Source organism: Epinephelus lanceolatus, chromosome 3, assembly GCF_041903045.1.
Source record: "Epinephelus lanceolatus isolate andai-2023 chromosome 3, ASM4190304v1, whole genome shotgun sequence".
Taxonomy (NCBI): Eukaryota; Metazoa; Chordata; class Actinopteri; order Perciformes; family Serranidae; genus Epinephelus; species Epinephelus lanceolatus.
Window position 1 is genome coordinate 15,424,053 of NC_135736.1, and position 27,374 is coordinate 15,451,426.

The following is a 27,374-nucleotide window of genomic DNA, read 5'->3' on the forward strand; positions in this document are numbered from 1 at the left end:
CCAACGCCGACATGCCCTAAATGTCATAATGAGTCATATAGAAACACAGAGATTATTTGTGCAGTTCCCAGAAAACACGAGTTGTGAGACTGTGTGTTTTTGTGAGTTAGCGTGAAATGGCGATGGGAGAGGAGGTGCTGAAAGAGACAAAACAAGTTCTGTCTCTGAAGGACATACGTAGCCCACTAACCTTGTCCTCCGCCTCCCATTCCTGCTGACACACAGCTCCTCTCTGTCCATTGGTGCTGAGGAAGCCACCCTCCTGTTTGTTTCAGAAACCCTATTGTTCATTGACTCAGTGCAAATATCCAGAGTACACTTGGGAGAGGGTATTCTGTAGTTTAATTTCATATTCCTTTATTCCTACTTATCCCCATCAATGTGTGTGAATGTGTACGTGTGTGCAGGCATGTGCACGCTACCCCAGCCGCTTTCAGGTCCTTTGAGAGTGTGTGAGAGACAGTGGTAATAATTACATTTCCGTTTTGTTCCCTCGTTGACTCACCCAGTTCTGCAGAAAAGCCTCATTTAACAAGCCCTCTGCTCTCCATCTCACTCCACTTTGCTTTAACCTCTTCATTCGATTTTTTCTTCTTACCTCGGTGTCCAAATGTGTTTTCTGCTTTTTGCCACACTAATGCTGCACTGTAGGTGTCAGTGTGTTTTATATGTAGGTGCAGTGTAGGTGTGTGTAGGTCAGATTGGTGCTCAGAGTAGATATAAATGTGGGTGGATCAGGGAAGCTAGATTTTTACTTTTGAACCTTCTGGAGGTGTAGCGGCCGATCACAGTTAAAGACAAAATCCATGCTAAACACTGTTAACAGCTTCTGACTGATGGTTGGCAGCTGGCAACAATCTACCTCGCATTTCTCATCTATTTTAGTGCTGCTTTTGATGTGTTATTATTACTGTAGATGACTGGCCATATGTAGAAAGTGCAGCATCAGTAACAGTGCTGCTACATTAGAAGAGACATGTCTGTGACTGTGTGTACACCTGTCTTTTCAGTGACACTTTTGTAATCAGATGCACCAGATCTGGACTTAGCTATGTCTGCAAATGTGTGTCCAGACTTTACATTTCAATGCAACCTGATCGGGAAGTGATCGGAAATATTCTTGCACACATATTACTTGGTCCTTGTCCCTGAACAGCACATATTAAATGTGTGTTTTCTGTTTAAAAAGTACAAACATAGGAAGTAGTAAGTACTCACCCATCTTTTGAGTGGTTACGTCTCCAGTAGGCTATGATGTACAGTGAACAGCTGATACCATGGTTTGTGGTTTGCGAACAGAGCACACAGCTGATAGGTACGTGGTTGTCCCTGTTTGCACTTTCAGATATTTGCTTTATTTTGCTCCTATACAGCTGTAAGCTGCTCAGAGTCCTGTTAAGTTACTGTTGATAAAAGGTCAACATGCCATTGCTGCTTCACAATAAAAGCTTTTAAATAGCAGGATAACGAGGAACTTTTATTGCAAAGGATTTATAGGAAATGAAATGTGTTTATCAGTAAATTACATGTAGCAGAACTTTGTTGGTGGCTTCCCCCCCACAAAGATAACTTATGACACCACAGGTAGGAAGAGTAGCCACAGTAATTTGTTTGATGAAGAGCTGCAGAGAACAGGCTCTTACTGCACCTCTGCAAACAGCTCACCTCAAACAGGTTAACTTATTTTACCTGCCCTGTTTGTAATGGAAAAACATGGGAGGGCTTTTAAGCTTTGGATAAGCCCGCTGTTTTAAAACGTCGACTAAAGACAAGCAGTCATCAGTTAAAGACCCACCTTCAAGCGGGCAATGTAATGGAGATGCTAATCACTGCTGCACTGGGCTGATGTGCTGAGTTAAGCCAAGTCAAGCCAAGCCAGCTAATGTGTATGGGAAAAAACTAGACAACGGGTCTCACCTGTACATCAGCCCTGGTCTTCCCTTTGCTCTCATTTGAGAGAGAAACTCCCATGTGGTGGGAAGATAATGTGACACCTATGTTTGATAAATTGTCCAGATTGTGCCCACATGCTGTCCACACCTCAGTGAGATCTGAACTCACTGCGAGCCAGGCCACTTCAGCATGTGGTCTGGCTGATCGGAGCCCAATGGGAGTAAGCTCTGATCTTGGAGCATACAGACTGCATCCTGGCATCACAAAAGTGTAACTTTTGGGGTCTACTGACACACAAGGAGAAGTGTATGACACCCACCACCAAACTAGCTAGTTTGGTTTAGGACTCTTGGAACCTTGGTCCTATCTAATAGTTTTGATCAGAACCACTATCAACCAGTTATCAATGATTTGTCATCAACAGTGGGGGTTGCACAATGCACAAAGGAGATAAACAGTCATGGTAAGATGGCCGATCGCATTGCTAACCTGTGAGCTTTTTTCTGTTATTACAGATATTTGTTTTTATCCTAAACAAACTTTAGACCAACTATTAACTAATGCTCTGCTGCTGACTTCTCAATCCTTTCGTTCCAACCTGTAGAGTATGACACGCCCAGTAATGTTGTCTCAGTTCGCACTTCAGGTAAAAGAAAACCTGCTATTTTTTGGTTCCAGCTGGGAACTACATTTTCGGCTTCAGAACCAATTTATTTTTTGTCACAGTGCTTGAACAGTTCAAAATTAGGTGCAGGAACCAGACAGAACCTGTTCCATGTTGGTGGAAAAGGGTTATAACAGAGAGGATATCAGAATGCTCTTCACCACGGCTTTCATCCTCCTGAACTGGTCATACATTGCATGCATCAAGTATCTCAAATTGTGCATGGCATTGTTCTCATCTGCATGCACATTTGCTTTTTTAATCTGGATAAACTTACATTACACTGTCTGTAAATCCCTTTTTATCTGGGTTGTTAGACAGCATTCTGGGAAATGTAGGATGAACTGTTGATGAACTGGAGAGAGCGATTCGACAACACTTTGTAACACAAGCGTTTTGCAAGCTTGATAAGGTGTTACGACACATCCTGAGTAGATCCTGTGCAGCAACACTGTAGTTGCATATGTCGATGCTGCTATATGTGGATCAGTTGGTGTGTTTATCTGTATGTTGCCATGTGCTGCTACAGTATGTTGCACCGGCTGTGAAAAGAAATATCCCTCCAGGACTAAATAAATCTAACTCTAATGTTTCTCTCGTCAACCCTTGTATCTCTTTTCACTCATCTCACTCTAACTTTATCGCCTCATTCTTTTAAAGGCTATTTTAGGGTGCTCACTGTAGGCAGCACAGTCTAGTGTCAGATTTTAACCAATGCTCAGTGGTGCACCACATCCTTCTTCTTACCACTCCTTCCCGTTGAGCTAACTGTTTTGATCAGTACATCAAGTTTGCCCACTTAATTTAATTCTGTAATTCTTCAAACTCTTGATCAATACACAGTTTTATGATTTGCGTGCAGATCCGCAGTGTCAGTTTGTCCCCTTTTTATCGCTATTCAGTCGGTCAGCCAATCACTCGAACAAAAATAATATCCCGTCTTTCACTGTTGGCTCCCTGAATCCGAGGAAGACTTGCTGGAAGGCAGAGTTGGGGTTGGATCAAGGTTTCCGTCTGGGGTTTGGATGCAGCCTGCGGGTTGCCAATTGATGATCGCAGCCCAGTGATCTGAATGCCGCTGACTCGCTGCCACAGCTTCCACTCTTCAGCCTTTTCTTACAGTCATTTCCATTTCTTTGTAGTGTCTGAGTCATCGTGCAGGAAAGCCAACAGGTTCTTGCCAAGAGAAGATTTACTTAAAATCCTGCCATTACATTTTTCCTCATGAATCAGAGTTAAGATGGAACAGCTGACAGCACTTGCGTTGGTACCAGTGCCAGCACTTTTCCACTGCAGGGAGTTGGCCATTGGGACAGCAGTGTGTCCTGCCTTAATGTTCTGTGGTGAGCTTCTTGGATCTGGCTGTGTGCCTTTTAATGAAGATATAATCCATCAGAACTGTACTGTAATTATATTAAAGATATTATAATTAACCAAATCATTATTACATATGTACCCCATAACAGCTAATTTCAGCCCACATTATGCTTCCAGTTTTAAAACCAGGAATTAATTTAGCTAAGATTATCCATTCACTCAGCTCACGACTGAGCAGCACATACACACCCAAAATTAACTTGTCGTCCATGCTGGTGACTCCACTTCCTGTAAGCTAATGTTAAATTACAATATAAGGCACACAGTGTTGCTGTTCAGCGTGTTTTAGAGCAGTTTTTAAGTAGTGGGCTTTCAAAGAATCACAGTGTTACACTGAGAGGGTGGAGAACTGCTGGTTTAAGTTTGATAGACTGTGTTTGCACAGGGAGGTGAAGAACAAATATTGGCTGGCCACGTTTTAGAGGTAGGGTCATCTGGTGTCAGTTGAAGACAAGGCTTTGTGTGTTTGTGTGTGTGTAGTCACTAATTACCTGAATTCCTGAAAGAATGTAGGAATGACTGCAATTTAGTGGCTTGGTTATAGTATAACTGTGCAATAAAACACTGGGATATTGTCATGTCAACACAGATACACCCGTTTTAATCTTGCACAGGCAGAAAAGTAAACCATTAAAAATGACTCCTCGAGGATCAGACTGGATTGTACACACAGAAAGTATATTTTTAATGCCACTGCACTGGCAACAGCCGCGGTCGGAAGCATTATGGTTTTGGGGTTGCCCATCCATCTGTATATGTAAACACGATATCTCAACAACACCTTAAAAGAATTTAATCAAAATTGGCACGAACATTCACTAGGACTCAAGGATGAATTGATTTGGTTTTGGTGGCCAAAGGTCACAGGTTTTTGGACCTAACATCTGTCTCATTCTCATGAATGTGATATCTCAAGACAGCCCTGAGGGACTGTCTTGAGATAGTCCCTCAGGGCTGTCTTGAGATATCACAAGACAGCCCTGAGGGACTTTATTTAGATTTGGCACAAATGTCCTCCTGTACCCCTTTTCCACCAAAATTAGAGCATGTACGTGGGTTTTAAAAAAGGTTAAACCTGCTAAAAATCAGCTATGCACTTCTTTGCCATTGCCAGTAGACAAGAACAGCCTTTGGTTGTGGGTTTTTGTGTTTTTGGTGTGTCACGTGTGACATCACAGAACAGGTAAACAGTAGAAAGCAGCATGGAGGCCTATGGAAACCTCATGGTGGTTACCTCTTTGTATATATCTCTTACCTATTAAGTCTCTCTTTCAGACTCAGTGCAGATTAATTTTGAGTGCTTCTTAGTTGGAGACAAGACAGTATTTTGTGATGGTGTGTCATTGCATCACACCGGTAAAGGAGCCAACATGAGTGCGTTCAGGTGTTGTGTTTCCATTAATGCCAGTTGCAGCCTGAGGCGATAAATACCTGTGTCTACTGCAGAGTCATTTTACTTGGGTGTGAATGCCAATTAAAACCATTTCTGTTGCATTAAAAAGCAGATGCTAGTTTTTTTGTGCAGTAGGGGCTTTAGACCCAGCAATGGACTGATTATATTTAGTTGGTCAAAGGTCAAGGTCACTGTGATCTCACAAAACATGTTTTTGGCCATAACTCAAGTATTCATCCTAGTTTATTTTTGTGAAACACAATGTGATGGTCTTATTTTCTTCAAGTTTTGCCATTGATTTTCTGTAAAGAGACCTTATCGTCCCCCAGTGATGATGTTTGCATTTTTATGGCAACTGTCTTTTAATTTCCAGTAAAACCAGATTGTCCCCTACAAAATGAACTCAGAATCGTTTCGCTATTTGCAATCCAGCATTTGCAGTATTTGGACACTACCATCACTAACTCGGACACATTTTTCTGTAACATATGTTGTTGACCGTAACATACAGGAATGAACAGTTAAATTGTTTGAGAAAATGTGGAGAGCTACAGAAAGGCTTGAAACTATCATCCCTCTCTGGCAGTAAAGGAATTGACCTGTGTGATTATTCTTACTCTTCCTAATGACAAATGTCTTCATCATATTAAGACTCACACACACAGACTCTCTGTGTCTCCATGGAGCTCGTAGAACAGCTGAACTTTGTTGCCGTGTGATTTCTGCTGCCAGACTTCCAGAAGTCATGTCATTGGTATTCCCAGTCTGTCGTCGCTGCCCTGCCACGGCTCCCTCTTCTCAGCGTGTCGCTGCACACTGTCTTCACGCCATTTTAACATATGCCTCTGCCTTTCATCACTTAACGTTTTTTCGGCCTTGCTTGGCTTTTCTTTCTTCTTAGTTTTTGGTTTTTCTCTTTCATTTTTGACTCCTCTATTTTGCTAAACAAAAGTTGACATAAGTGCATGTTTATCATTGACTGGGTGATTAAAAAAAAAAAAAGAAGCCAGCGAGAGAAGAGAGACCCAGACTAATGTCGGCCCTGCTAGACCATTTGTGCTTGTGCAGCACTTTTAGCCTAAGTAGTTTCAGTCTGCATTACAATGAGCCTTCTATATAGTGTGCAGAAATTCAACTTTTTCAGCAGTCTGACCAAGGAAATCAGCAATGAAATCTGCCAAGCAGTCCAGACCTGTGCAACATGTACCAGAGAGAGAGAGAGACATAAAAGCTTTCTTCTTACATGTGACTGTTTTCTTGACAGCAAGGAGTAAAACTTCATGGAGTTTGCAGGAGAAGTGGTGTAAGCTTCTCTATGAACAGATTTAATGAGGCAGTCAGGATTACAAAGTGAATCCATGTGCTGATCCACCGTCACCAGTTCAGAAAGCTCAGTAAAGCTTGGCTGTATCTGCAATTTGATTACACAAAGCTGATGATTAAATAATAAGCTGTCACAAAATGCCATATGTAATGTTTGGTGGGTGTTCAGCTTGGCTACTGTGTTTTTCCTCCTTTTTCTTTTGCTTAGTTTTAGTCAGAGCACGGTCGGATAAATCAGAGTCCAAGTTGTTGTTTTTTTGTAGAAACTGCACCGTGTTTGACTCGCACTGCTGTTTAAATGCGAGCCAAGATAGTTGTGAAGACCTGTATCCAGGCAACCATGTTACGGCCCCTTCACACACACCCCTGCTCCCTTAGTTCTAGTGTTTGTGTGTGCGTGTCCATTTGCATATGCATCTAGACTCACTTGCACACAGATAAATGGAATCATTAGGAACTATAAGACATATACTAACTGACTACAGTACACATTCAGTTTTTATATTTAACTAAGATAATTTGACCTTTACCCAAAACTGCCAGCACCACAGATAACTTGGATTGCGAGGTCATGTCTCCGCAGTACATCTGAAAGGAGTTTGGTTGACACACTCATCTTGTTTGGTTTATGTGCCGTGCAGTTATATGGAGGGAGAAGCTCTGTGTCAGCCGAGCTAGATTAGACAGTCTTGAATGTCCCCTACTGGTCATTGCTGGATGTACATTCTGAGGTAGACATACAATGGACTCATGTCTGTAGTCAATAAACACGAAATATTGAGATCAGAGGAAACTTAAGATTCAGCCTACACATGCATTTTGCAACCCATAGCATCAGGGTACAGCCTAGTGACACATAGTTTTTAGCTCAAATAAGACAGACTTTTTTAAAAATTTCTTTTGTTTTATATCCCCTTCAAAGTTGTAGTTTTAGCACTTTAAAAAAAATACACTTTTATTTTGTTCATCTCTCACATTGTTAAAAATTTAGTTTTTTACTATTTTGCATTACTGTTCAGTGGTGTCAAATAAAGTGCGTCAGATAAAGACGCAGAAAAGCTACAGTTAGTCCAGAATAGAGCTGCACCACTTGCCCTGAACTGTAACAACCTTGAAGGACAGGATGGTTACTTCTCTGTTCTGTTTTATGAGGAGATATTATTGTCTAAAATTCTGAATATCCTTTACCATCAATTGTCTGATAGGAGTAATGACCATAGCATTGATACCAGGCATGCGTCAAGAATATGAGCCCTTCTCAAACAGAACAGGTTTTGTTACATGATATTTGACTACATGATCATTTATGAGGAACTCTCCTGGTGTTTTTATTTTCTCAGTCACTGTATATGCTATTTCTAGCAGCACTGTATCAATTTGTTTAATGGCAATGTAGATATAGCCTAGTGAAGATACTTTTTGTAATTATTGTCATTAGTTGAATTGCTGTTAATTTATTGTTTTGTTTTTCTTTTGTTGATTGTTGTTTTTGTAGTTTTCTTGTTGTTTGTTTCTTTTCCCTTGGATTTTTAATTATATATGCGTCTTACATTATGATGGAATATTTACTACTACTACTACTGACTAATGGTGATCCATATGAATAAATAAACGCAAATAATGATTTATATTTTATATAGAAATGATCCTAGAAATATCCTGCATATCATCAAATTTACACTGTATATTTTTTAATAGTTTGTGTTGTCTGACATCACCCGTATAATAGCTGAACATAAACAGGGTCCACTCTTTCTGGACAGGGTGATCAGCTGTAATAACAACGATAATAACAGAGTCTCACACAAACACGAGCCACTGAACAAGTTTGTAGGCTGTTTCATAAATGTCATTTCAGTGTTGTGACTTTGCATACATACAGCCAGAGTATGAAATATTCAAAACATGACCTTTTCAATGCAAAAGTTGAAGTAGGATGAATGTGGTGCAGAAGTTGCATGCAGTGCTAGTGCATGTTACATGGAACTGCACTTAGATATAACATATATACAGCAAATTCTGTGGACATTGTCTGTGTATATATATATATGCCATAATATCACCCAGCATGAACACTGTCAGGGTAAAAACAAACTATCCACTGGAGTGCAGTTGCAGATTATAGCATCATCAAAAGGCAGAAAGATGACATATAAAGGACAGTTCACCCTAAAATAAAAAATATATATTTTTCCTCTTACCTGCAGTGCTGTTTATCAGCCTTGACTGTTTCATTGTGAGTTGACGAGTGTTGGAGATATTGGTCATAGAGGTGTCCGCCTTCTTGCGAATATAATGCAACTAAATGGGAAATGGACCTGCACTTGTATAGCACCTTTCTTGTCATCTGACCACTTAAAGTGGTTTTTACACTAGGAGTCACATTCACCCATTCACACACACACACTCATACACTTGTGGCCAAGGCAATAATACAAGGTGCCACTTGTTACTCAGCTTTTAACACACTCACATATTGCTGGAACAGCCATCAGGAGTAATATCTTACTCAAGGATACTTCGACATGCAGACTGGAGGAGCCCGGGATTGAAAAGCTGATTTAACATTTAGTGGACGACCCGCTCTACCTTTTGAGCCACAGCCGCTGCCAACTAGATGGCACTAGACTTGTAAAGTTCACAGTGCCAAAAATTATGTTTGAAAAACTCAACAGCAATGTCTCTTTCCAGAAATCATGATCCAGTCACTCAAGATAACCTACAGAACATGTTGTGAGGTGTAACATGTAGGAACTATTTTCTTTCTACTGTACTTCTGAACCTCCTACTAGCTCACATAGCACCACTGAGCTAGCTAACCTTGCAGCTCAGCCGAGGAGGATGCCATTAATGTGTACATGTCACAATGTCACAAGCACGAGCCTCTCGTACATGAGTAGATGCACTCTTCCTTCTGTGCTGTGGTACGGTTGGCAGGTATAGTTTGGTAGACAGAAAAATACTCCTGACATGAAACTGCTGAGGATATAAGCAGCCAGCTGGTTTTTCAGGGATACATCAACATCCATCCCGCGGTTGTTACTTTCAAAGCCACTGCTGCAGTGAATGCACAAACTACAGCATTAGGGACCATTTGCAGACAAACAGACAAAATGTGAATCCCCTTATTGAGCTCTCATATTAAATTAATTCCTGTTCCATCTCACCTCATTTGGCAAAATGGAATGAGATGGGGCAGTGGGAGAGGCATCAAAAGTTCAATTTCTATCTAAACATCTAGGAAATCACTAAAACACCCTGTCCCTTTGTGTTCCAGTCCTCCCTTTCTGTTGTACAGTAGAATGCCTCCCTATAGGAGTGCAGTAAAGTGTAAATACAGTATACAGCGAGTCGTTCTTTACTGCCTGTCGACGGGCTTTACACTTTTCTATCGGATTTCTTAGAAGAGTTTTGCCAGCTCAGGCTCACTCAATACCTTCCCACACCTCGGGTTGCTTCTGTAAGCTGTTGTCTGTCTCCCTGCTTTCTCTTATCATGTGTGTGTATATATGTGTGTGTGTGTGTGTGTGTGTGTGTGTGTGTGTGTAGAGCAGCTCACTCCATTGCTCATCAAACTTCACACCTCGCTAACATCGCTTAACACCCGAATCCCCCACCACAGGTGCTGAGAATAAAAGCAAACAACGGGAAGGTATTTGCTCTCGGCTTATTAGGTAGCCATTTGATTCTATTGGTGCGGCCGCACAGAGAATACAATGAAGCCTCTTTGTCATAAAAGGTCTTACCTGTGGCTCAGATAATAAAAGCGCATCATAATCCTGGGAGAAAGAGAATCAGACTGTATTTACTGGTTTTGTGTCTCAGTGTTGTGATTGGCCTCTGCAGCAGCTGCTGTGTTAACTCAGGTGACAATCCCTCATTGATTTTGGTCATTTATCCCTCTTAATCCTATCAAGACTGTATCCTATTCAGAGTAGTCCAGCTAAGACACTGGCTGTACGTGTGCAGTCCTGACTGTCTGGCTTAGTGCCTTCCTATCCAGGTCAGAGGTCATTTAGTATCGTCGCTACTCAGGCTTGCGTTGTACTGTGACTGACAGGGCCACATGGAGAGGCTTCTGGGGTCTCCAGGGGCCGAGGTTTAACCAAGCAAGGCAGGCAGTCACACTGTCCCTTCGGGGTTGCGTTGTGTGTAGATAAACTCAGTATGTGTGTGTGTGTGTGTGTGTACGTCTGAGTGTGGATAGGGGTGTGTTTGTGTGTGTGTGTGTGTGTGTGTGTGTGTGTGTGTGTGTGTGTGTGTGCTGCACTGTAGCTCAGGTCTGGCAGTGCTCCAATGCTCCGGGCTAATGGAGTGCTAATGTCCCTGGTGTGCCCTTGTTTACTGAGCGGCTAAATACAGGAGGAGGAGAAGAGAGCCTTCGCGTACTTAAGCATGACACAGCTTGCAATTTTGAATCACTGTTCTCATAAGGCTTCCTGCATTTGCCCCCTGTATGGCTCCAGGCTATAGGCAGTCCTTATAGGCTGTGACTTGTCGTTTGATCTTGGACACCTGCAATTTATTCTATTGATGTTCACCTATTTTATTTTACTCACCATGTGGTCTGTTTTTAGAAAATTTCATATCTCCTACCATTGTCATGCCGATGACACCCCGCTGTATCTCGTGCTGTGATCCACGCATTGTTAACTACCTTTTAAACTGCATTATGGATGTAACAACCTGGATGGCAAAAAGCTTCCCTCAGCTTTATCAGAATAAATTGAATTCTAATATTCAGCCCAGCAGACAACTCTGCAACCGTAATAAATGCTTTTGGGCCTCCATCTCTGAATGTGAAGTCCATGGAAAAGAAGTTGTTGTTGTCTTTGATTCTGGTTTAAAATTTAATAAATTGACTCAGCTGGCAGCACCAGCTTCTACCATCTTGGATCACTTGCAAAATAAAATCATTCCTGCCTGTTAAAGATTTGGATTCTGTAGTTTAGGCTTTCAGCTTCTGCAGTTGGCCCCATCTCGCCTGCAGCTCAAAATACGGCATCAAGACTCCTTACTGGTACCAGGAAGAGAGATCATATCTCCCCTGTACTGGCCTCTCTTCAGTGGTTACAAGTGAAGTACGAAATTGATTTTAAGATTCTTTTATTTGTTTTTAAAGCACTGCCTGGACTGGCATCTGGTTACATCTCTTATCTGCTTATCCCTTATCCATCAGGTATAAGCACAGTAACTAGCAGCTCAGTTTGTTTTTGAGGTGTGCCGAATATGGGAAAAACTAGGACCACTGGCCTTCGCCTCATTTAAAGCGAGTCAGTGATCTGAGTCACTTATAGTCTACGTACACTAAAATTCTCACTCATCTGTGTCTCTATTGACAAATTATTGATTTCTCATTATTCTTTATCTCCCTGACAGTGGGTGAAGGCAAAAATCTGATCCCCATGGACCCCAATGGCCTGTCTGATCCGTATGTCAAGCTCAAGCTCATACCAGACCCCAAAAATGAGACCAAGCAGAAGACCAAAACCATCCGCTCCAACCTCAACCCCAAATGGAACGAGACCTTCAATTTGTGAGTAAATGACCTGTTGACCTGACTTGTCCTGCCAGACACTAGACTTTTGTCACATAATGATTATTGGGAATGTAGTGGCAGCAGTAGCTACATGGCTACTACTAGGGTTGGGAATCTCTCTGTGATAGACGATTCGATATGTATCTAGATACACGGGTTACGATACGATTCAAAAACGATATATTTTTAATACAGAACGATTCGATACGTTTCAATACAGTGTAGGAACGATACGATTCGATACGATTCTATGGTTAACATTTGTTGATGTAGACATTAGTCATACATTATAAAATAAAGAAGCCAATTCTATAAAAGTGACATTCTTACAGTATTTTCAAATTTGTAAAAGACCACATCCCTAAGCATTGTTGCTGTATGGCACTGGCAAAAATAAAATAAAAAGTCAAACAACAACAAAATCACATGTCAAATGTATTTATTTTTAGACATGGACCAAAAAAAGTCTTGCTGAATGAACATCATTTTGTTGGATGGGATCAATATAAAAATGAGAAGAAGTTTGAAACTTTTTTAAGTTTTTTAAGTTTTAAACTAAGTGAAGTGAACTTTAAGTAAAATTTAAGTGTTTTAAACCTACTTGTTGTGTTGTTTTTATGGTATTGTCTATGTATCATAATGCTGTACAATATAAACATAAAGCATAATAAAATAATAACATGCAATGTAGGGGCAGAACCTGACATCTCCTGTTATTAGTTGATATCATGGACTGTGATGACTAGCAGCTTATCACTGACAGCATGTCAGACTATTTCTCTGTGTTTGCTACACTCTGTTTGTCATTTATAAAAAGACAAATCACTTTTTTATAATACATCAATGATATTTCAATGGAATAAATTACTTATTGACTTATTTATACTTCAAAAACAGCATGAATAAGTGATTAACATAAGGGGGGATCAAAATAAAATAAATAAATAAAATCAGAATCAACCAGCCACCCTCCTCCCCTGACAAGTAAAGAACAGTCCCTAAAGTGCGCTGAGGTTTGTGGAAATGTGAACGGCTCGTTTCTCCTCTGACACGCCACATACCTGTGTGCTGCCAGGGTTCGCCTGGTATTTCTGGACAGTCATGACACCGACGAAGACTTCTTGGACCGGGCTTGTCGGTCGCCGGTAAGCCATTATCTTGCGCCGCGGAGCACTATGGCCGCCGTATTTGACAGGAATACGTATTTCTGTCTGTCTGTGACCCCGTATTCAACCCACAACCGGCAGGATTCGCCTTTAGTTTCTGCTGCAGCTTGGCTGCTCCCTGGTTTATCCAACCAGCATTAGCTTCTGTTCCCCATCTCCACTGGTCAAGCTGGCGCTGATGTTTACATCCATTATTGTTGTCAGTAATGCCTGCTACGGAGCATGCCGCCGGCTCTCGCGTTGTTTTCGAGATGCAAACTGTTAAAGCCAGTCAACCGCTAGTCTCGCGATACCCGAATCCATGACTCTACAATCGATTCATCTAAGGATTCATGGCTGATTCGTATCAATTGAGGAGGCTGCTACCGACGTAGCAGTATCTCTCGCTTGTCAAACCGGATATCTGGTCATATCGGTTAATTGTTCCCAACCCTAGCTACTACGTAAGCTACACTACACACTACCCACTGATACTGGTTCTGCTGCTGTTAAAATTTATTAAATTTATTTTTATTTATATTTTTTTCCGTAAATGAACAATATATTACATTTATATCGTTAAGTAATTAATCATGCTAATAGCACTACAATGATAACTAGTGCTGTCACCACTTTTACAACTAATACACTACAACTAATAGTGTAGTGTTTTATAACCCCAGTTCCAAAGAAGTTGGGACGCTGTTTAAAACATTAATAAAAAACAGAATGCAGTGATATGTAAATCTTTTTTGACCTTAATTCAGTTGAATACTGTACAAAGACAAGATATGTAGTCTTCACACTGATAAACTTTGGTGTTTTTTTGTAAATATAAAATGATGCTGAATTTTACGCCTGCACACGTTCAAAAAATCCACAGGAATCTCTGCATGTAAGGGGCAAGGCTGAAAACCAACGCTGAATGGCCATGACCTTTGATCCCTTGGAGGGCACTGTATTGAAAACCTTCATGATTGGCATATCACTGCATGGGCATGGGGCACTGCACTTTGGAAAACTATTGTGGGTAAAGACAGTTTATCACTGCATCTACAAATTCAAATTAAGATTCTACCATGCAAAGTAAAAGCCATATATCAACAACAGCCAGAAACGCCTCCAACTTCTCTGGGCCTCGGCTCATCTGAGATACACTGACACACTGACACAGAGTGGAAAAGTGTGCTGTGGTCTGACGAGTCCACATTTCAAATTGTTTCTGGAAATCATGGACGTTGTGTCCTCTGAGTTAAAGAGAAAAAGGACCATTTAGATTGCTATCAGTCCAAAGTTCAAAGCTAGCATCTGTGATGGTAAGGGGATGTGTTAGCACCTGTGGCATCATGGGTAACTGTGAAGGCACCATGAATGCTGAGAGGTATATACAGGTTTTGGAGCAACATGCTGCCATCCAGATGATGTCCTTTTTTTTAGGGACGTCCCTGCTTATCCAAGCGATAAGCTTGCAACAGCGTGGATTTGTAGTCAAAGAGCTCGGGTACTAGACTGGCCTGCAGTCCAGACCTTTGAGAATGTGTGGCACATTATAAACGTAAAATCTGATATGTGGAGACTGTTTCACAACTAAAGTCGGATATCAGGCAAGAATGGGACAGAATTTCACTTTCAAAACTTAAACAATTAGTGTCCTCAGTTCCCAAATGCTTACTGAGTGTTCTTAAATAAATGAAGGTGATATCACACAGTGGTTTCCTAACTTTTTTGGAATATATTGCAGGCACCAAAATCCAAATGAGCGTATATTTACAAGTTTAAACATTAAATATCTTGTCTTTGTACTGTTTTCAATTGAAAATAGATCAAAAAAGATTTGTAAATCATTACATCCTGTTTTTGTTCATGTTTTATACAGTGTCTAAGCTCTTCTGGAATCAGGGTTGTACAATCATAATGCATATATAAAAATACTTGTGGAGTGAAGTCTGAATGTAAAAACTTTACATAAACATCAAGTGTACTATCTCTGTGTTGTACAGCAAGCTGAAGCCTTCGGATAAGGACCGCAGGCTGTCAGTGGAGGTGTGGGACTGGGACCGGACCACTAGGAATGACTTCATGGGGGCCCTGTCCTTTGGCGTATCAGAGCTCATGAAGGCTCCAGTCTGTGGCTGGTAACACTTTCTTCCTTGCTATTATTGACCCTTGTGTATTGTTTGGAAATACACAGTGTGGTAGTTTTCAGTTTGAAGCCCAGCAGCTATAAAACTCACACTCACATTTTCCTGCTATGAAATATGTTACTGAACACTTGGAAGCTTCAACAAACTTGGGTTATTTAAAGATTTGTGAGTAATTGTTTAATATTAAGAGTTGCTTTTATTCCACCAAACATCTTAGTTTCACCTCCATGAGAATTGAATTTGAAGTTCTTATTATACTATTGCATTTTTTTAATTATCGCAATATTTCTGTCAGGTGATTGACATTTATTTTGAATATGCCTCAGCTGATTATAACTGATGGTTTATTGAATGATATAACAATAAATCAGAAATCTCATTAAGATAATAAAGCATAGTAAATCATAAATAGTAACAGCACAAGCTTAAAGAGACAACATTAGAAACAGAAGTATCAACATTTTAGCACTGACACTTGCTTTCTTGTAACCAATAGAAGACAGCTCTACATCAAAGGCACCCAGTAGACTTAGTTGGGACTTTGCTGTCGGCAATAACTCTCTCTGTACTGACTGATGGCCACCTGGAGCCACAGCAAATGTTGCTTTGTCCCAGTGAAGCAAGAGATTTTCATTTTTCACTTATCTAATTGACAGTTGTGTTTGTGTCTGCTTTGATATGTTTCAAGAGAAGGCAGACAAATTAATCTGCTAGTTTCTTATCTCATAGTGTTTCATCCTCATTCACCCTGTCTTCCTTCCTCCATCATCCTGTCTCTGTCTTACAGGTATAAGTTATTGTGCCAGGAGGAGGGGGAGTACTACAATGTTCCCATCTCAGAGGAGGATGACGGGAATGAGGAACTGAGGCAGAAATTTGAGGTGAGGATTGAGCTGAAATAATTATCATTGTCATTGTTTGTCTGTCTGTCTGCTTGTTGACTTTAGTTATTGACTTGATGTTTGCACAACATTTAAATGAATCCAAGACTGGCTATCAATGACTTTTCTCTTGGGAAATGTAAAACATATTGTAGACTTACCATTTACATCAGTAAACTCATTGTTTATGTGGTAATTCTGTATTTGACACAGTCCTGCTCAGCTGTGTGACTGAGCCGTTAAAGGCTGACAACATATTTCCTAAATCACTCTAACCTTGTTAATCCCATCCAGATAAACTTTTTATTAATTCACTATAAATGGGTGAGTATGAGTGTGTGTACACGACTGGTGTAGCAGCTCTACAACAGACACGTGTATTAGAATTTGGAAAATAATATTGAATGGTCACATGCTCTCTTTAGCTACAGCTGTCAAATTAAAAATGACAGTGTGACAGCTGCAGCTTTCAAAGACCTCCACAACTCGTGGTCTCTTTGCACTCTGAGAATTCACTCCTGCAGAGGACGTGTGAGTTGTGTGTTTGTCGCCGATTGTTAGCATTTTGTTCCTCCATCAGAGAGATTCTAGCCCGGAGTCGAATCAAAGCAGCCGACACACAGCCTTTAATATGTATTTGTTTTTCAGCAAACAGCTGTCTTTTAATCTACAAAGCCACTTTGTTTGACAAAGACTTGGTTATTGATGCAAGGACAGAGATGTTTTGATACTGCGTCTTGTTCTGAAATAGTTTTTCACGGGGTTGTATCTTTAATTAATAACAAGGCTAATTGCCTGGGACACTTGTTTCGACTTTTTTATTTACACAAAGCAGCTTTTTTTTTTTTTTTTTTTACACTTTTCCAATTCATAGTATAACGAGCAGTTGAATTCGTTTTTTTCAACAGTCTTAAAACAACAGTTAAAAAACTGTCTCCTTGAACACACTGTAATAAATTGTATAATGCTTTTTAGACTTTTTAAAAAGTTGAACTAGGCCTCTGTCATGATAAATTTAGGTTGTCATTTGATAATAAACTGTCCCTCACTGCACTGTAAGCAGTGTAGCTGATGTTGCTCTATTCTGAACACTTGTAGGAAACTCGGACTGTAGTTGTTTAGTGATTTGTGAAGTTTTACCTGACAGTTTTAGTACTAGAGGGTGACTGTAAATTTGTTTCTCTTCGTATTTAGATACTGCTCGGTGAGAATCTAACATGAGTTATAGAAAATTATTTTCTGAATCAAATTCAAAAATGAATAAACTTCAATAATGATCATCATCATCTAACCCCTTTCCAAATATGAAGTAAAAAGCGAATTGTATGAACAGTATCGGAAGGTCTTCACCCCGTAAATGCCACCCAAACACACTCACACATTATTCAAGACCCTTTTCAGCGGAGGCCACTGATGAAATGCTCTTTCTTGCTTTTCCCTCTGTCCAATTTCCTGCATCGGCGTGTCGAGCCTGTTTAGAGTGAGGCAGCTCTCTTTGTGGTCCTCTGATTGTCTGCCTCTCAGCGGGAGCCAAGGTCTCTGGAGGAGGCTTTGTACAGTTATTTTTCACCACATTTCTGCCACACATAGCAGAGAGATGCAGGTAAAACGAGAAGGAAGTGAAAGGCTGGATGTTAGAAAGGTCATAGTTGGGACTGAAAATAATACCAACTCGTAGAATTTCTATAATATTAGTAGTAGAACTGCTTCATCACATCCTGTTAATTTGTGTCCTGTACTTTCAAGATCCAGTTTGGCACCACTTACTCAAGCCGTATACAGATCTAATTTATGTATAAATGATAATGTAACTCAAAATGTGTATATTTCATGTTATTCCTAGTAACCCATATTAAAGTTTAATCTGTCCATTACTCTAACTGCTGAGTTAATTTGCCAAGCAGGAGCTTTTCGGTGACATTTTATCTCTAGCTTAATGACACAGAATTCAAATGAAGCCATTGATGATATGGCAACAGTCATTTTGGATCTTCATACAGGATGTGAGGTTTATGTTATAATGAGGGGTGAAAGAGAGAAGAGGTGAAGAGTAGGAGTGCTGATGAAGGACAGAGAGGACTCTGATCTCATATCGCTTATCTGCATTTAGTTAGCCATAGTAACAGGTCCACAAGTACATAATGTCCACCACAATGGGATGCATGATGCATCATGGTCAAGTGTTGGTGCTTTTAGTGTCAGGGTTCAACAGCTGGTCCTTCACCCTGCCCACACACACACAAGCTTGCACTTACTGTACACTCACACTCTGAACAGAAAGCAGGTGCTCTCAGGCCTTTTCTAGCGGGTTCTCTATGGAAACGATGCGGTATTTGTTATACAGCAGGCTCTCTGATTCTCCACTGTGCAGTCTAGGGGCTGCAACTAATTATCATTTTCATTATCAATCAATCTGCCCATTATTTCTTTGCTTGGTTGAGTAATGGTTTTGTCAGTAAAACGTCAGGAAATAGTGAAAAATGCCATGTGTCATTTCCCAGAGCCCAAGATGACATCTTCAGATGTTATGTTTTATCCAAATAACAGCTCAGAAATCCAAACTAGTCAGTTTATTTCATGTATGACAGAAGAAAATCATCAAATTCTCACATTGAAGCAGCTTAAAACCAGCAAATGCACAATTTTATGTCAATTGACAAATAGATTAACCCTCTGGGCTCTCAATTTTGTTGTCACGTGACTTTTTTATATTCAGCCTGACTTCAGCTACAATAATATCTATGTAGTACCTATGTCATGGTTATACATGGTAAAATTACATGTAAATGAAACTTTTATAGAAAGTAGTTTTATCACTTTTTTATAATTTTTTCCCTATATTTATTTAGTGTTGTCACTATTATTATTACTCCTATTATTACTATTATCATTATTTTTATTTTATTTTTTAATTTTTTATTTATTTATTTATTACCTCACCTGCACATTTCCTTATCTTCCTCTCTACCAAGAGAGATATGTATATGCATTTTTGTTTTATATTTATATGTGCAAATAAATAAAAGTCTTTTAAAAAAAAAAAAAAGTCTAAAAAGAAGTGTGCCTGAATACAATGTATATCAGAAATAACACTATCTTACCCACTGAGATGAACTGTATGGGCCACATGAGTTGATTCTCTGCAGCTCTGGTGCAGTCATCCTGCAGATTTTATCCGGTGTATATACGACCCAAAAAAAATGGCTGCACTGCTTGTTATAACTTACATAAAGTAGTGTTTTTATTTTTTTTTATTTTTTTTATTTTGATCTCCAGGTCTCAAAATGTTTCATCCACTTGACTTTACTGTATCTTTTATGGACTCTGTGGCCTCGAGAATGTACCAAGTTCTTTCTCCTTTTCTCCTTCTTCTCTCTTCGTAAACCCCTCTGTGGTTCTCTCCTTTTTTTCCCCTAGCCTCCTGCTCCCTCCTGTGTGCTTGGTGAGACTTATACTGTACAAATGCTTCTTCATCCTGTGTCACATTGTCATATTTAATGCAAGAGTTTCTCTCTTCCTCTCTCCCCTTCTTGCCCCCTGCTCTCAGGATTGCCAAATTAACTTTAGTCTAAAGGTAGCTCCTCTCCTCTCCTCTCCTCTCCTCTCCTCTCCTCTCCTCTCCTCTCGTCCTCTTCTCTCCTCTCCTCTGCTCTTTTGTCTTGTCTCGATGTGGTGACATATTCCATCACCTCTCCTCATGTCTGATCATTTGTATGTGGTTCCAAGCTACTGCAAATAGATCCAATTTACTAACAATTTGTTCTGGGTGTGGGTTTTTGTGAGAGAAATTAAGACGAATATGAAATTAAAAAGTAAACTCTACTTCAATAAGTCAATATCTGTACAGGCCTAATGTATATATAGTCACTGCTCCTTCTTGTAGTTGGAGAAACTGTGGAAATTTCCCATGTCATCAATTAAGTGAGAGAACCTTAGCTCTTCTCTGTCTCCCCTGCCTCTTGTTCCTCCGAGTTTGTCAGAGGATTGTTAGTAAATCCTGACACTGTACTGCTCACAGTCCACGGCTATACATCTGTCTACATGTGTCTCTTTGTGTTCTGTATGTGTCTTGTCTGGATCACTCTGCCTGTCCACATCTTGTGTGCTTACGTCATCGCTGCTGCAAGTACGGCCATTTATCTGATCTCAGGACTTGCTTAAGCTTCACCTGCCTTATTTTATATTTCTACATGTAGACATGTCATTGCAGCCGCAGATCAGGCTTCACATTTAGACTTACCGGAATGATGGACTACAGAAATATTGCACACTGGGAAAATGATGAGGAGAAACAAAACCGATTGTGACCACTAGATGTCAGCATCAAACTGTTGTCAGAACAATGAGCAACTGTTCTCCTGTGTATGTGTGAGAGTGTGTGTGTGTGTGTGTGACTTTCATCAGTGTGCTGGCAAGGTAACAGTTTATTTTCCACCCACAAATTGTCACCTTGCTTATTTTTTATACTAGAAGATTTTATTTTCCAACATCACTCGCATTTGTACATATTGTGTTTACTTTCTACCTTGAGGTGCTTTTGTTTTGTTTTGTTTTTTCGATGGAGGACAGGTGGGATTTTTACTTGATCAAGGAATTAAAGTACATGGCTGGAAATTCAATTTCCACTTCCACTTGTGGTACTTAAGAGCTGCTAAAGGAATGTTTCAAACAAGAATTGATTGTTTCTACTGGTGCTTTCCTGACACAGATTTCTGCGTGTGTCTCTGCATGAGAGTAATTGTTATGTAGGTAACATGATGCCAGAGATTGCCATGGCGTTGAAAACTGACAGAGGCCTGCCAAAACAGAATGATAGTAACTGATAGCAGCAGTGCCGGACTTAGCACATATTGGCTTTAGGCGGGTTTCCCCTGAGACACGACACACACACACACACACACACACACACACAATTATATTTCTTGCATTTATATTTATTGTACTTATTACTATTACACAAGAACAAGAGCTTATGTGAAATCAACACAAATAAACAACTTAGTAAAAAAAATATGGATAATAAGTAACAAACAATGAGGGCCGTTTCATAGTTGATGCAAAGGCACGCAGACGCGAAAGCACTGAGACGCATCGAAACATATTGGCCGCCTTGATGCATGCTTGCGTCTCAAAATGTGTTGCCCATTTTTTTTGATATGCGACGCCATGCGTGTAATACCATGAGTTGCCAGCGGGGGTGATAATGCAAGCGACGTACTTGAAATTAACCACTTTTTGTTATTCACAGAAGAAGCAGGTATGGAATATGGCGGGCGAGGAGGAAAAACTTTGCGAACTCGTACAGGCTCACCCCTATTTATATGACAGTTCAAGTGCCCTGCACTCTAATAAAATAGCTGTACTAGCTAGCCGGAATGTACCTGTGACACTGCTACCCCCTATTGCGCGAGCGATGTATTGCATTTCAAGTGTCAGCCCGCGTCGCTTGCGTTCAGTGTGTTGACTATGAAAGGAAGTGCGTTGCTCACGTTGCTTGCGTCGCTTGCTCGCGTTGCGTGCGTCGACTCTGAAACGGCCCATAGAGAATATGGCATAAATTTGCAGTTTTATCCAGGGTGTAGCCCACGGGGGGCACCCAAGGCCATCTCGGGGCCTAATGGCTACCTATGTGGCCCATTACAAGATCCCCCACTGGATAGCAGACATGATTACAGTGAATTACAAACTAAATGTAATGTAGTGCATCTCTTGTTTAAATCCAACACTGATGATGCTGAAACATTATTCCAAAGGCTAAAGCTCAAGAGTTAATGTCATAGTATAATTACTGCATCTTCATTCATATTCTCTCTGTGTATCTGTGTGTATGAGCTGCACTCTGCAGATCAGCCCTCAACTATCTGTGTATAAAAGTGTCTCAGTTGAGTTGGTTCACACCCATGCTCGTGCACTAAGTGAGTTGGCCCTTTTGGCTCCCTTCTCCCTGTGGTTTCAGGACCAAGCAGTTGTGGAAGACTCTGACCAGGTGTGTCTGAGAGGCAGGAAGTAAGGCTGCTGCTCGCTCGGCTTGGCCAGGCTCTTTAAATTGGCTAAAAGCTTACAGGTGTGCTGTGATCTGGTGCGGTCTGCTCTGCTTTTGTGTTCCTCTGCTGCCCTGCCAGATTAGGAGCAGACTACGGTAGATGCCATTAACCAAACTAAAGCTGTTCAGCATTGGTTGTCTCGAGCTAAATGTCTTTATATTCAGAATAGTGTCAGATAGTCTGGATTTTTACCACCATGTAGTGTAGTGAATGCTAAAATGACCTTCATTGACCTACTCTCTAGTGAAGTGACGATGGGGTATGACCTCCTTGTTTTTTGCCCAAGTTCAGAGTAGCATTTTCTATCACTGGGAAGCAATAAGGACATTCAACTATTTAATGCCATTTTGTTAGAGTCCTTGCTGAAGCTAAACTCCATGTAGCATGTGGGTGTAGATTACACCTATGGTGTCGAGGATCAGCATGAGTTTGGATCTGTGTTTGGCCTTGGCTGAGTGTGAATACTCTACGTTTGGTTGTGTTTTTGTGCAGAGAGGTAAACAAGTATGTAATTATGTTGTTTATGATTGTTGTTTAGCACTCAGACTGCCATGGGGTTGTGTATATTTAAGCGTATTGCACTGTAGTTTGGAGCATCTTGCTATACTGGGAGATTACGCATGACTTTGGCATGAAAGGTGCATAGAAGAGATTGTTTTGCATTGTTGCAAATACAGGTGAGAGACACGTGACAGACACTTAGACCAGACATGCACGCACATAGTGAAACCAGTATTGTATTTTGCACTTCATTGTTCTGGCAGCTGTGCAACTTTGTCCTAGAGTGAAAAAAATCATCAGTGCAGTTTAAAGTTGTTTTTAGACTTTGCCTTTAACACAAATCAGATATAATAGGTGATTTCAGTGACATAGTGCTTAAAATAATGTTGAGCCTGATTCTACCAATGCAGGAGCATTTTGAAAATATGTTAAAGAGTCAGTTCAACCCCAAATCAAAATACATGTTTTTCCTCTTACCTGTTTTGCTCTTTATTAATCTAGATTGATAGATCTAGCCATTAATGTTTAACATTACATATCACACCGTCATGAGCACAAACATCTCGTCCATGAGTAGATTCAGATGTATTCTTTTGATGCTTGAGCACCACAAGCTGAGTGCCATCTAGTTTCATTATGCTCGAGAGAAGGCAGACATCTCTATGGCTGATATCTCCAACACTCTGCAAGACTCACAAAAATAATCTAGACTGATAAACAGCACTAAAGTTAGGAGAAAAATATGTATTTTTGATTTTAGGAGGACTGTCCCTTTTATGTGATTTACAATAGTCACAAGATAAAAATGTCCACTGAACATATATACATTGAGGTTTATCATTTATAATATTAGTGATCTAGTTCTGTGATTTCTCCCCTGGATTATGATGTTTATAAATAACACAGTCATATTTGCATAATGGATTAATTGCAAGAGGTTTTAAGCATGTCTCGTAGATTGTTTCAGTTCACACATTTTATTTTTCTCTTCAAGCCTTTAATGTAGATGGCAGCTCTCCTCCTTTAAGCCAACAAGAGGAGCCAGAACTGAGCTTTTAATTCATTGAAATAAGAATTACTTGTTGATATATTTGAAGATATCACAACGTCAGCTATTAATTTGTCAATAAAGTGACGAGATGAAAGAAAGAAGTGTCACTATATCCTCTTATTTACTGCAAGTTATGACATTGTTTCTGTTTGCGTGGAGCCATTTTTGTGTGTATCTGCTCCACAACAACACTGCAGTCTCATTTCACTCCATCAGTTTTGAATTCTGCTTATCAACCTGTGTACTGGGCCTGTGAGCGAGCAAATGGGCAGTGTGAGTATGTGAGAACATCTAGAGGATATTTGTTTCACGAATGAAATTCCAGCATATGAAATATTTATGTGTATGATTATAGCTGTAGTGGGAAAAATATTAAATCAAACAAAGGGGAATTGGATGTGTTGGTCTGTGGTGTCACGAGAGGAAACCACCACAGAGAAGCTTCGTTTATTGAGTTTACTGTTGTTTCAGTATTTTTTAAATTCATTTTATGCACATTTTTAAATCAAGGTTTACATTTTAGGAATTCAGGAAGTAGTCATCTTGTCTGAGCCAAAAAAAAATGAAGCTTTATGTTGTGTGTGCTGCTCAAAGCGCATTTTGAAAATGTGTATCTCTTACATGCCACCTTTTGTTCCCTGAGTGCAGAAAGCCAAGCTAGGCCCAGGTAAGAAGGTGATCACCGAGACAGACGACAGCCACTCCAGCCAGCAGATTCAAAACAGCCTGGACCAGGTCAAACTCAGCGACTTCAGCTTCCTGGCTGTGCTGGGGAAAGGGAGCTTTGGCAAGGTGAGGCAGCTCAGATTTTAAAAAAGTGGAGCCCTTGGTGTTACTACTAACAGAGTCCATGAGATCTAAAGAAACAAAAAAAAGAATAGGATATACATAGACTTCTCTCTCCCTGTCTGTCTGAAGGTCATGTTGGCAGAGATGAAGGGTACTGAAGAGCTGTACGCAATAAAGATCCTGAAGAAGGACGTGGTGATTCAGGACGATGATGTGGAATGTACCATGGTGGAGAAGAGAGTCCTGGCCCAACAGGACAAGCCGCCCTTCCTCACATACCTCCATTCGTGCTTCCAGACTGTGGTAGGTAAAAATGCTCCTGGACACCCGTCAGGACAAGTCACTCCAGGTCAGGTCAGGTCAGATTAATTCATGAAGGGGCTTTTAGCTAAACAGCTTAGTCATAAAGTGGTGTGGAGAGCTTTAGAGGTAATGCATGACAAGTATGATTTAAAAAAAAAAATAAATAAAGAGAAGGGGAAACAAACAAACCCCAATTAGAAGACTGAGGTTTATGCGTGTGTATACAAAAGCATGTGTGTGTATGTGCATGTGTTCACTTTGAGTCATGCCAAAACCAGACCACACAACCTGAGAGCACATACTGTACGAGCAAAGAGACATGCACTCAGATGCACTGTATTTCCTGCTCACACACACCCACACACAGTTGCACTTATTCATAGAAGTGCATTGTGCTTGCTTATATAAGAACAGAAATAAATGCAGACGTGTGCACACCGATAAAGTTATGACATATATTGTGCTTTGCATCGTAATTTGCAGTGTTTTCCCCTCCTACTCCTGCCTCATTAAGCTTTAGATCTACGCCCGATTTAAAGAACCAAGCCTAACTGAGTGTCATGCACACACATACACTCACGCATACAGAACTTTTTTCCATGTACTTAATTAAATCATAGAGAAATATCTCTTGCTGCTCTGCTTTAACACGCTCTCAGCAATGTAAATGGAACTTGCTAAATCCTCTTCCTCATTTCATATTGGAGCTTAAAGGGACAGTTCAACATGAAATAAAAATAAAAATATTTTACCTCTTACCTGTAGTGCTATTTATCAGTCTAGATTGTTTTGGTGTGAGCTGCAGAGTGTTGGAGATATCAGCCATACCGATGTCTGCCTTCTCTCCTTTATAATGGAACCAGATGGTACTCAGCTTGTGGTGTTCAAAACACAAAAAGATACATTTGTAAAACTCAACAGCAGTATCTCTTTCAAACAATGATGACGCGGTTACTCAAAATAATCCACAGACCTTGTTGGGAGCAGTTTCATGTAGGAACTATTTTCTTTCTTCGCCCACCAGCCATATCACTGTGCAAAGGGAAACATGCATCTGCTTCTAGCTTGCCTAGCACCACTGAGGTAGTCAACGTTACAGCTAAGTCAAGTAGGATGCCATTACATTGCATATCACGCCGTCATGAGCACGAGCTTCTCATCCATGAGTAGATTCAAATGTATATTTTTGCGGTGTTAAGTACCACAACCTGATCGCTATTTAGTTCCTTTATGTTCGAGAGAAGGCAGACATCTCTACGGCTGGTATCTCCAACACTCAGCAACTCACACCAAAACAATCTAGACTGATAAATAGCACCTTAGGTAAGATGGAAAATGTTTTTTTTTAACATTGGGGTGAGCTGTCCCTTTGACTGTCTTGGAGAATCACTTAAGGTGTAACAATACTAGCAGTGGTAGCAACAGCTGCTGTAATGTGCAGTCGTGGCAGTACATTCAAACTGGGGTAGTGTGATGGTCTGCAGGTAGGTGGTGTTTCTACATGACACATGTAATGTCAAATTGGCATTTTGACATGTAACAACCCTTTCAAATGTCAACAGTTAGTTATTCTGCACTGCTAAAAAATAAGTCTATGCAGTCAGTATTGCACTTCCATGAAGCTGGGGGACTTGGGAGAGACAGTGTATCAAAGAAATGATCAAAGTTGGTGGAGCAAAGCTCAAGCAGTGTAACTGAAGAAAGTGTCACTTTGGCGCTCTCAGTTGGGACCTCCATATTTTTGAGGTATTGATTTCTTTTTCTAATAAACAAGTACAAATGGCAGCCATATTAATTTTCCATGCCCCACTGCTCACATACATTTCAGTCTCAATACGAAAGAAATCAAAGTTTCACCTAATCAGAATGCCTCTCGGTAAATCTACCCAGCTGTTGGTTTGCGCTGGATGGAAAACGAACGTCTGTTAGCAGTTAGATTTCTCAGAAAGGCCGAGCTGAACTATAGCAGCTGATTAGAGCTGTAGCACCAGCAGGCAGACACAGGAAACAGGAAGAGGCTCAGCTTGGCATCACTCATAGCATATTCATGAATACACAGATGTGCGTGTGTATGTGTGTGCACATGCATGCACACATACACACATACAGTGCACAGTTCATACTCTCACCAAACTTACTCTCACATTCTCACAGCCTTTCTGGTATTTCCATTTTCTCTGCAGACTTTTTTAGGATTAAAAGAAAAATCCTTGCAAGCAATGTTTTTTTCTGAGATAGATCTTTTTTTCTTCTCTTACGTGCTTGTGACTTGTGATTTTTAAATGTTTGTTGTTGTAGTACTCATTTTGGCCACAAGAGGTTGAAGT

At 40.4% G+C, this 27,374-nt stretch overlaps 1 protein-coding gene across 2 annotated transcripts in view; it reads left to right on the top strand.

Moving 5' to 3' along the window:
* Positions 1-27,374, top strand: part of prkcaa (protein kinase C, alpha, a) — a 211,742-nt gene that overhangs the window by 125,560 nt on the left and 58,808 nt on the right. The window contains exons 6-11 of one of the 2 annotated variants that reach the window (XM_033624302.2): positions 12,030-12,186; positions 15,335-15,469; positions 16,266-16,359; positions 19,907-19,933; positions 24,604-24,747; positions 24,874-25,047. In XM_033624302.2, the coding sequence (XP_033480193.1) occupies positions 12,030-12,186; positions 15,335-15,469; positions 16,266-16,359; positions 19,907-19,933; positions 24,604-24,747; positions 24,874-25,047 (731 nt within the window). The remainder of the gene's footprint in view (positions 1-12,029; positions 12,187-15,334; positions 15,470-16,265; positions 16,360-19,906; positions 19,934-24,603; positions 24,748-24,873; positions 25,048-27,374) is intronic. The other variant, XM_033624304.2, reaches the window with a different exon arrangement.